The following is a 10,848-nucleotide window of genomic DNA, read 5'->3' as shown; positions in this document are numbered from 1 at the left end:
GGGATCAGGGTGGGAATTTTGGGATCGGGATGGGAATTGGGGCTCCCCAATTTCCAGGAATTCTGGGATTGGGGAACACTTGGGGAATTTGGGATCAGAGTGGGAATTTTGGGATTGGGACTGTGGGAGTTCAGGCTCAGCATTCCCAGGGAATTTGGGGACTGGGATTTGTGGGAATTCAGCCCAGCATTCCCAGGAATTTGGGGATCAGGGAGGGATTTTGGGGATTTGGACTGTGGAAATTTTGGGATTTGCGGGAATTTTGGGATTGGGATTTGTGGGAATTCAGAGATTGGTGGGAATCCAACCCAGCATTCCCAGGAATTTGGGGATTGGGATTTGTGGGAATTTTGGGAGTGGGATTTGCGGGAATCCAGGCTCAGCATTCCCAGGGAATTCTGGGATTTGTGGGAATTCAGATTGGGGATCAGGGAGGGATTTTGGGGATTGGGATTTGTGGGAATTTTGGGGCTGGGATTTGTGGGAATTCAGGGATTGGGACTGTGGGAATTGCAGGGATTGGTGGGAATCCAACCCAGCATTCCCAGGAATTTGGGGATTGGGATTTGTGGGAATTTTGGGAGTGGGATTTGCGGGAATCCAGGCTCAGCATTCCCAGGGAATTCTGGGATTGGGATTGTGGGAATTTGGGGATCAGGGAGGGATTTTGGGGATTGGGATTTGTGGGAATTTTGGGGCTGGGATTTGTGGGAATTTTGGGATTGGGGTTTGTGGGAATTCAGGGATTGGTGGGAATCCAGCCCAGCATTCCCAGGAGTTTGGGGATTGGGACAGTGGGAATTTTGGGAGTGGGATTTGTGGGAATTCAGGGATTGGGACTGTAGGAATTGTGGGATTTGCGGTAATTTCGGGATTGGGGTTGGTGGGAATCCAGCCCAGCATTCCCAGGGAATTTTTCAGCCCAAAAAATCCCAAAAAAATTGGGGTTTTTAATGGGGAGGGGGAATTGCCTGGGAATTCCCAGAGATGGGAGGAAAAATTGGGAAAAAATTGGGGGAAAATTGGGGAAAAAGGGGAGAAAATGGGAAAATATTGGGGAAAAAAGGGAAAATATTGGGAAAAAAGGGGGAAAATTGGGAATAAAGGGGAACAATTGGGAATAAGGGGAAAAAAAAGGAGGAAAATTGGGAAAAAAATGGGAAAAGTGAAAGAAAAAAGGTGGGAAAATGCTGGAAAATTTGGAAAAAAGGAGGAAAATTGGGAAAATATTGGGATAAAAGGGGGGAAATGAAAGAAAAAAGGTGAAAAATGAATTGGGAAAGGGGAAATTGGGTTTGGGGATTTTCCTGGGATTTTGTGGGAAAATTCAGGGAAAAATGCTGGGAAATTGAGGGGAAAAAGGGAATTTTTGGGGTTTTGGGATCCCAGTTTCGCTGGGAATTCCCCCTCAAATCCCAGATTTTTTTTTGGGGGATCAAACCCTCAAAATTCCCTTTAAAAATCCCCCATTTTCAACCAAAATTCCCAAAAAAAGGGAATTTAAATGCAAAAAAAACCCCAAAATTCCCTTTTTGAGCCCCACAATTCCCAGGGAATTTTTCCTTTTTTTTCCAGGGATTTTCCCTTTTTTCCTTTTTTTCCCTTTTTTCCAGGAGGTTTTTCCAGGTTTTTTGTGGGATGGGGAGAATTTCCCTGGAATGTTAATGCCAGAGGGGGGAGGGGCCTCGTTTGTCTTTATTTGCCTTTAATTAATTATTGAGAGGCAATTCCAGCCCTTTCCCAAGGGAAAATCCAGGGATTTTCTGGGATCATTTTCCCATTTTCTCAGCCAGATGGATCCTAAAGGATGAGCCCAAAAAAAATTGGGATTTTGGGGGGGGGGGAAAGGAGGAAAAAATGGAATTTTGGGGGAAAATAGGGGGGAAAATTGGGATTTTAGGGGGAAAAATTGGGATTTTAGGGAGAAAATTGGGATTTTAGGGGGAAAATTGGGAATTTTAGGGGAAAAATTGGGAATTTTAGGGGGAAATGGGAGGGAAATGAGGGATTTTGGAAGGAAAATTGGGAATTTTGGGGGGTAAATGTGGGATTTTGGAGGGAAAATGGGGAGGAAAATTGGGAATTTGGGGGGGGAAGGAGGAAGTGTGGAGGAAAATTTGGGATTTTGGGGAGAGGGAATTGGGAATTGGGGGGGAAACCTCTGGAATTTGGGGATTGGAGATTCCTGGGACTGGAATTTTTGGGAATTGAAATTCCCGGGGCTGGAATTTTTGGGATCAGGGAGGGAATTTCAGGATTTGGGTGGGAATTTCTGGATCAGGGAAGGAATTTGGGGATTGGGATTTCAGGATCAGGGTGGGAATTTGGGATCAGGGTGGGAATTTTGGGATCGGGATGGGAATTGGGGCTCCCCAATTTCCAGGAATTCTGGGATTGGGGAACACTTGGGGAATTTGGGATCAGAGTGGGAATTTTGGGATTGGGACTGTGGGAGTTCAGGCTCAGCATTCCCAGGGAATTTGGGGACTGGGATTTGTGGGAATCCAGCCCAGCATTCCCAGGAATTTGGGGATCAGGGAGGGATTTTGGGGATTGGGACTGTGGGAATTTTGGGATTTGCGGGAATTTTGGGATTGGGATTTGTGGGAATTCAGAGATTGGTGGGAATCCATTTTGGGATTTGCGGGAATTTTGGGATTGGGATTTGTGGGAATTTTGGGATTGGGACTGTGGGAATTTTGGGAGTGGGATTTGCGGGAATCCAGGCTCAGCATTCCCAGGGAATTCTGGGATTGGGATTGTGGGAATTTGGGGATTGGGATTTGTGGGAATTTTGGGGCTGGGATTTGTGGGAATTTTGGGATTGGGGTTTGTGGGAATTCAGGGATTGGTGGGAATCCAGCCCAGCATTCCCAGGAGTTTGGGGATTGGGACAGTGGGAATTTTGGGAGTGGGATTTGTGGGAATTCAGGGATTGGGACTGTAGGAATTGTGGGATTTGCGGTAATTTCGGGATTGGGGTTGGTGGGAATCCAGCCCAGCATTCCCAGGGAATTTTGGGGCTGGGAGTTGTGGGAATTCAGGGATTGGTGGGAATCCAACCCAGCATTCCCAGGAATTTGGGGATTGGGATTTGTGGGAATTTGGGGACTGGGACAGCGGGAATTCAGGGATTGGTGGGAGTCCCCAGCATTCCCAGGAATCCGGGCTTTCCCGCAGATCCCTCGGGCTTCGTGTTCGACGCTCGCTCCGGGGCCGTGCGGGCGCAGGGCGGCGCCTCCGAGAACATGAGGGTTTTTCCCCACGTTTTTCCCATGTCTTTCCCATGTTTTTCCCATGTTTTTCCCAGATTTCCCCACATTTTTCCCATGTTTTTCCCCACGTTTTTCCCATGTCTTTCCCATGTTTTTCCCATGTTTTTCCCCCCATTTTCCCCACATTTTCCCCACGTTTCCCCACGTTTCCCACATTTTTCCCCACGTTTTTCCCCATGTTTTCCCCAGATTTCCCCACATTTTTCCCCACATTTTTCCCCACGTTTTCCCCACATTTTCCCCATGCTTTTCCCTACGTTTTCCCCACGTTTCCCCCATGTTTTTCCCCATGTCTTTCCCATGTTTTCCCCATGTTTTCCCCACGTTTTCCCACGTTTCCCATGTTTTTCCCATGTTTCCCAGGTGCAGGCCGTGCGGGCCGTGGTTCCCAACCGCAGCAACACCGAGATCGTGCTGGTGCTGCAGCACTTCGACAACGCCGTGGACAGGGCAGTGCAGGCCTTCATGGAGGGTCAGAGTGCCCCAAATCCCGGGATTCCAAAAATTCCGGGAATTCTGGGAATGCTGAGGGGGAATTCTGGGGTTTGGGGGTGGAATTCTGCATTTTGGGGGGTTGGAAAGGGAATTTTGGGGGGATTTGGGAGGGGATTTTGGGGATGAAAGCATGCAGGCCTATCATGGAGGGGGGGAATCCCAAAAAATCCTGGAATTCCCAAAAAAATCTGGGAATTCTGGGAATGCTGAGAGGGAATTCTGGGGTTTGGGGGGTTGGAGAGGGGATTTTGGGGGGATTTGGGAGGGGATTTTGGGGATGAAAGCATGCGGGCCTATCATGGAGGGTCAGAAATCAGGGAATTCCCAAAAATTCCTGGAAAATCTGGGAATTTTGGGAATGCTGAGAGAGAAATCTGGGATTCAGGGAGGAAATCCTGGGCTTTGGGGATGAAATTCAAGGATTTAGGGGCAGCTGGAAGGAATTTCAGGGGTTGGAAAAGGGATTTGGGGGAGTTTGGGAGGAGGTTTTAGGGACAGGGCAGTGCAGGCCTTCGTGGAGGGTCAGAATTCCCAAAAAATCCCGGAATTCCCAAAAAAATCTGGGAATTCTGGGAATGCTGAGGGGGAATTCTGGGGTTTGGGGGTGAAATTCTGCATTTTGGGGGGTTGGAAAGGGAATTCTGGGGGGATTTGGGAGGGGATTTTGGGGAGAAAGCATGCAGGCCTATCATGGAGGGTCAGAAATCTGGGAGTTCCCAAAAATTCCTGGAAAATCTGGGAATTTTGGGAATGCTGAGAGAGAAATCTGGGATTCAGGGAGGAAATCCTGGGCTTTGGGGATGAAATTCAAGGATTTAGGGGCAGCTGGAAGGAATTTCAGGGGTTGGAAAAGGGATTTGGGGGAGTTTGGGAGGAGGTTTTAGGGACAGGGCAGTGCAGGCCTTTTTTCCCAGGCAATGCCAGCGAGGTGCTCAAGGAATGGACGGTGACTGGGAAAAAAAAGGTAATTCCCAAAAATCCCACAAAAATTCCCAAAAAATCCCTACAAAAATCCCTAAAAAATCTCTAAAAAAATCCCCAAAAATTCCCCATTTATTCCCAATTTTGTCCTTTTTTACCCCAATTAAAACATGGATTTTCCCCAATTTTTTTCCCAATTTTTCCCCATTTTCCTCCTATTTCTTCCCAATTTTTTTCCAATTTTTTCCCCATTTTCCTCCTATTTCTTCCCAATTTTTTTCCATTTTTTTCCCAATTAAAACATGGATTTTCCCCAATTTTCCCCCCATTTTTTCCCAATTTCCCAGAATTTTTTCCCCTTTTTTCCCAATTTCTTCCCCCAATTCTTCCCCATTTAAAACCTATTTTTTTCCCAATTTTTTCCCCACTTTCCCACAAATTTTTCCTCACTTTTTCCTGATTAAAACACGGATTTTTTTCCCAATTTTCCCCAGTTTTTTCCCTGATTAAAACACGGATTTTTTCCCCCTTTCCCCCAATTTTTTCCCCATTTTTTCCTGATTAAAACATGAATTTTCCCCCCTTTTTTTTCCCATTTTTCCCCATTTTTTCCCATTTTTCCCAGAACAAGAAGAAAAAACCCAAAGCCAAAGCCCAGCCCAGCCCCTCCCCCTCAGGCCCTGGCCAGGAGGAGAAGCTGGAAAATTGGGAAAAGCTGGAAAAATTGGAAAACTTGGGAATTTCCATCAATGGTTTCCATGGCAACCGCTCCCCCAGCCTGGAGTCGCTCCCTGAGCCTGGGGCAGGTCGGGAAATTTGGGAATTCTGGGGAAATTGGGGAATTCTGGGGGGAAATTTGGGATTTTGGGAGGGAAATCTGGGAATTTGGGGGAAGTCTGGGAATTTTTGGGGTGGAAATTTGGGGTTTTTGGGGGGAAAAATTGGGATTTTTGGGGGGAAATTTGGGATTCAGGGGTAGAATCCAGGAATTTGAGGGAAAAATTTGGGATTTTTGGGGGAAAATTTGGGATTCAGGAGGGAAATCTGGGAATGGGGGCGGAATTTTGGGGGGAATTTTGGGGGTATTTGGGATGTTAGGGGGAAAAACTGGGAATTTTGGGGGGGGGAAATTTGGGAATGGGGGAAAATCCAGGATTTTGGGGATGGGATTTGAGGGAAAACTTGGGAATTCTGGGAATTTTGGGGGGGAAAATTGGGATTTTGAAGGGGATTTTGGGGAAAAATTGGGATTTTGATGGGAAATTTGAGGGAAATTTGGGATTTTTTGGGGGAAAATTGGGATTTTGGTGGAAATCTGGGAATTTGGGGATGGGATTTTCTTGGAATTTTGGATTTTCCCAGCCCTGGGGAACGGAATTCCAACTTTTCCTGCCCCGAGCCAAGCCCGGAGCCTCCGGAGCAGCCCCGGCTCCCCCGGGGGGAGGAAACTGGGTGAGAAAAATGGGGAAAAATGGGAAAAAATGGGAAAAATGGGAATTGGGGTCAGAAAAATGGGAATTTTGGAAGGTTTGGGGGCAGTTTGTGGGGAAAAAAAGGGAATTTTGGGGGGGAAAATTGGGGATTTTGGACATAAAAATGGGAATTTGGGAGGGGAAAATGGGAATTTGGGAGGGAAAATTGGGATTTGGGAGGGGAAAATGGGAAATTTGGAGGGAAAAATGGGAAATAGGGAAAAATTGGGGAAAAGAAGTGGGAAAGTCTGGGATGGCAGGAGAGAAAATAAAAAAAAAAGCAGAAAAAATTGGGGAAAAATAGAGGGAAAATCAGGGGAAAATTGGAAATAATTGGGGACAAATCAGGAAAAAATTGGGGGAAAATAAGGAAAAAATCAGGAAGAATTTGGGGGAAATTTGGGGAAAATCTGGAAAAAGTCAGAAAAGATCTGGGATAAGTTGGAAAAATCATTAAAACTCAGGAAAAATGGGAGAAAATCAGGGGAAAATTGGGAAAAATCAGGAAACATCAGGGGAAGAAATTGGGGAAAAAGGAAATAATTGGAAAAAAATCTGGGGAAAAATCTGGAAAGATCAGGGGAAAATCAGGGAAAAAAAAACAGGGAAAAATCAGGGGAAAAAGGGAAAATTGTGGGAAAAATCAGGAAAAAATTGCAAAAAATTAAGAAAAAATGGGGGAAAATTGGGGAAAAATTGGGAAAAAATCAGGGAAAAATTAGGAAAAATTGGGGAAAAAACAGGAAAAAAATTGGGAAATTAGTGGGAAAAATCAAGAAAAAAAATGGGGGAAATTGTGGGAAAAATCAGGAAAAAATCACAAAAGAATCAAGAAAAAAATGGGGAAAAATTGGGAAATTAGTGGGAAAAATCAGTTTTTTCCCTGATTTTTCCCATTTTTCCCTGTTTTTTCCCTGTTTTTCCCCATTTTCCCCGTTTTATCCCCATTTTCCCCCATTTTTCCCTGTTTTTCCCCTCTCCAGCCTCATGGATCGGGAGGTGGCTCTGCTGGCCGAGATGGACAAAGTCAAGGCAGAAGCAAGTGAGGAGAATTCCCAAAATTCCCGTTTTAATTCCCATTTTCAGTGGACCTGCTCTCCCTGCCGCAGCGCCAGGCTGGAATTCCCAATCTTTTATCCCAAATTCCCAAAATTTTATCCCAAATTCCCAAAATTTTATCCCAAATTCCCAATGCTTTATCCCAAATTCCCAAAATTTTATCCCAAATTTCCAGTGTTTTATCCCCAATTCCCAGTGTTTTATCCCAAATTTCCAATGTTTTATCCCAAATTCCCAAAATTTTATCCCAAGTTCCCAGTGTTTTATCCCAAATTCCCAATGTTTTATCCCCAATTCCCAATGTTTTTTCCCAAATTCCCAGTGTTTTATCCCGTTTTTCCCATCCCAGTGGAGCTGCTGTCCCTGCGGCAGCGCCGGGCTGGGATCCCCAGTGTTTTATCCCAAATCCCTGGTGTTTATTCCCCAATTCCCAGTGTTTTATCCCCAATCCTCACTGTTTTATCCCAAATTCCTGGTGTTTTATCCCGTTTTTATCCCGTTTTTCCCATCCCAGTGGAGCTGCTGGCCCTGCGGCAGCGCCGGGCTGGAACCCCCACTGTTTTTTCCCAAATTCCCGGTGTTTATTCCCCAATCCCCAATGGTTTATCCCCAATCCCCAGTGTTTATCCCCAATTCCCGGTGTTTTATCCCCAGTCCCCACTGTTTTTTCCCAAATTCCCAGTTTTTACCCCGTTTTTCCCTGTCCCAGTGGAGCTGCTGGCCCTGTGGCAGCGCCAGGCTGGAATTCCTGGTGTTTTATCCCAAATTCCCGGTGTTTTATCCCGTTTTTATCCCATTTTTATCCCGTTTTTCCCGTCCCAGTGGAGCTGCTGGCCCTGCGGCAGCGCTGGGCTGGAATCTCCAGTGTTTTATCCCAAATTCCCGGTGTTTTATCCCCAATCCTCACTGTTTTTTCCCAAATTCCCGGTGTTTTATCCCGTTTTTATCCCGTTTTTATCCCGTTCCCAGTGGAGCTGCTGGCCCTGCGGCAGCGCCGGGCCGAGGCGCTGCGCGCGCTGACCGAGGCGGCCCCGGGGATGTCGGAGGAGCAGCTGCAGGAGCTCCGGGCTGACATCAAGGTGGGCCCGGGAATTCCCGGAATTCCTGACCCAGATCCCGTGGGAATCCTGACCCCAGTCCCGTGGGAATTCCTGACCCAAATCCCGTGGGAATTCCTGACCCAGGTCCCATGGGAATCCTGCCCCAGATCCCTTGGGAATTCCGAGTCCATCCCGTGGGAATTCCTGCCCCAGTCTCCTGGGAATTCCTGGCCCAAATCCTCTGGGAATTCCTGACCCCAATCCCATGAAAATCCTGCCCCAGATCCCTTGGGAATTCCGAGTCCATCCCGTGGGAATTCCTGCCCCAGTCTCCTGGGAATTCCTGACCCAAATCCCCTGGGAATTCCTGGCCCAAATCCCCTGGGAATTCCAAGCCCAACCCATGGGAATTCATCCCCAATCCCATGGGAATTCTGATCCCAATCCCATAAAAATCCTGACCCAAATCCCATAGGAATTCTTGACCCCTATCCCCTGGGAATTCTCACCCCATTTCCAACAGGAATTCCCGTTGTCCCTGCCCCATTCCCACGGAATTCCCGTTGTCCCTGCCCCATTCCCAACAGGAATTCCCATTGTTCCCTGCCCCATTCCCACGGAATTCCCGTTGTTCCTGCCCCATTCCCAAGGAATTCCCGTTGTCCCTGCCCCATTCCCACGGAATTCCCGTTGTCCCTGCCCCATTCCCACGGAATTCCCGTTGTTCCCGTTCCCAGCACTTTGTCAGCGAGCGCAAGTTCGATGAGGAGCTGGGCCGGGCCGGGCGCTTCGGCTGCGACCTCGAGGCCCTGAGGGGCAGCATCGGAGCCTTCGGCCAGGGTGGGTCTGGGATTCGGGAAAACTGGGAAAAACCTGGGAATACTGCCCTGGGAATGGCCCCGGCCTTCGGCCAGGGTGGGTCTGGGATTCCGGGAAAATCCCATGGAAAATCCTGGGAAAATCCTGTGGGAATTTCTCCTGATGTGGCCAGGGCGGGTCTGGGGTCTCGTTCCCGGTGCTCCCAGTGCCTCTCTCTCTGCAGTTTCCCACCCCAGGCCGAGCTATTCCAGCCGCTCCCGCTGCAGCTCCGGCCCCGGATCCTCGGGATCGGCCCCGGGATCAGCCCTGGCGCTCCCAGCAGGATCAGCCCCGGGATCAGCCCCGGGATCAGCCCCGGCGCTCCCAGCAGGATCAGCCCCGGGATCCCCCCTGGGACTCCCGGAATTCCCGACGGGATCAGCCCCGGGACCCCCCGAGGACGGCGCGGCCCCAACGGAGCCACCCCCGACCCCACAGGTGGGAGCGGGACACGGGGGGGGATTTGGGATGGGATCAGGATCAGGATGGGATTTGGGATCGGGATGGGATTTGGGATCGGGATCAGGATTTGGGAAGGGATGTGGGATCTGGGATCAGGATCAGGATGGGATTTGGGATCTGGGATAAGGATCAGGATGGGATTGGGATCCAGATGGGATTTGGGATAAGGAGCAGGAGTTCTGGGATTTGGATGGGGATCAGGATTGGGGCTGGGATCGAGGGTTCAAGACTGGGAATGTTGGATCAGAATTGGGATCAGGATCAGGATTGGGATTGGGATTGGGACTGGGATCGGAGGGGCTGGGACTGGGATTTGGGATCCAGGTTCTCCCCCCTTTTCTCTCCCACCCTTCCCAGAATTTGGCAATTCAGGGATTTTCTCTGGGATTGGGATTTGGGGTCATTTCCTGGGATTTGGGGTCATTTCCCCTTTTCCCGCAGCCCCCCCAGCGGAGCCGGAAACCCCCGGGAGCAGCCGGACCCCGCCCCTCCCCCCAGCGCCCCCCCCAAAATCCCCTCAAAAAAACCCAAAATCCCCCCCAAAAACTCCTCTGAGACCCCTCAAAAAAACCCAAAAAATCCCTGGGACCCCCAAATCCCCCCAAAAAAACCAAAATCCCCCCAAAAAACTCCTCTGAGACCCCCAAAAAAGCCCTGGGACCCCCAAACTCCCCAAAAAACCCCAAATCCCCCCAAAAAACTCCTCTGAGACCCCCCAAAAAAACCCCGGGACCCCCAAATCCCCCGAGACCCCCAAACCCCCCGGGGACCCCAAACCCGCCTGGAGCCGCCCCGGCCCCCGCAGGAGCCGCCCCGAGGGGGCCAATTCCTGAGACCCCTCCCCAAAATCTGGGATCGGGATTTGGGATCCCCTCCCGGGAACGTTTACAGCTCCCACTTTGTGCCATTTTCCCCCTTTTTTCCCCCAATTTTTTCCCATTTTTTCCTCTTTTTTCCCCATTTTTTCCCTCTCTTTTTCCCCTTTTTTCCATTTTTTCCCCCATTTTTTCCTCTTTTTTCCCCTCTTTCCCCCCCCCCTCCCTTCCTGTGTTTTTCCCACTGGGATTTTTGGGGTTTGGTTTTATCCCAATCCAGGAATTTTTCCCCCCAAATTCCCAAAATCCCAACCCTGACCTCGCGCTGGCAGCGAGGGAAGAGCCGGGATGGGAATTGGGGGGGAAGTTTGGGATTTTGGGGGGGAAAATTTGGGATTTGGGGCCTCCCAAAATCTGGGATGTCCCCCTGGAATTTGGGATGTCTCTTCCT

The 10,848-nt window shown here is 49.1% G+C and overlaps 1 protein-coding gene across 1 annotated transcript; it reads left to right on the top strand.

Moving 5' to 3' along the window:
- Positions 1–3,160: 3,160 nt before the first annotated feature.
- On the top strand, positions 3,161–10,415 carry LOC121364651 (spermatogenesis-associated serine-rich protein 2-like; the record flags this gene model as incomplete). The annotated part of the gene is made up of 12 exons (XM_041488069.1): positions 3,161–3,266; positions 3,645–3,747; positions 4,685–4,734; positions 5,317–5,497; positions 6,054–6,143; positions 6,588–6,603; positions 7,147–7,205; positions 8,192–8,301; positions 9,000–9,102; positions 9,305–9,558; positions 10,024–10,079; positions 10,388–10,415. Coding segments are annotated over 12 exons (1,156 nt in total), but the record flags the coding sequence as incomplete, so codon positions are not given.
- Between the last annotated feature and the right edge of the window lie 433 nt (positions 10,416–10,848).

Source organism: Pyrgilauda ruficollis, unplaced genomic scaffold (assembly GCF_017590135.1).
Source record: "Pyrgilauda ruficollis isolate IOZ18807 unplaced genomic scaffold, ASM1759013v1 scaffold863, whole genome shotgun sequence".
NCBI classification, from domain to species: Eukaryota; Metazoa; Chordata; class Aves; order Passeriformes; family Passeridae; genus Pyrgilauda; species Pyrgilauda ruficollis.
This window is presented reverse-complemented; position numbering and strand designations above follow the sequence as displayed.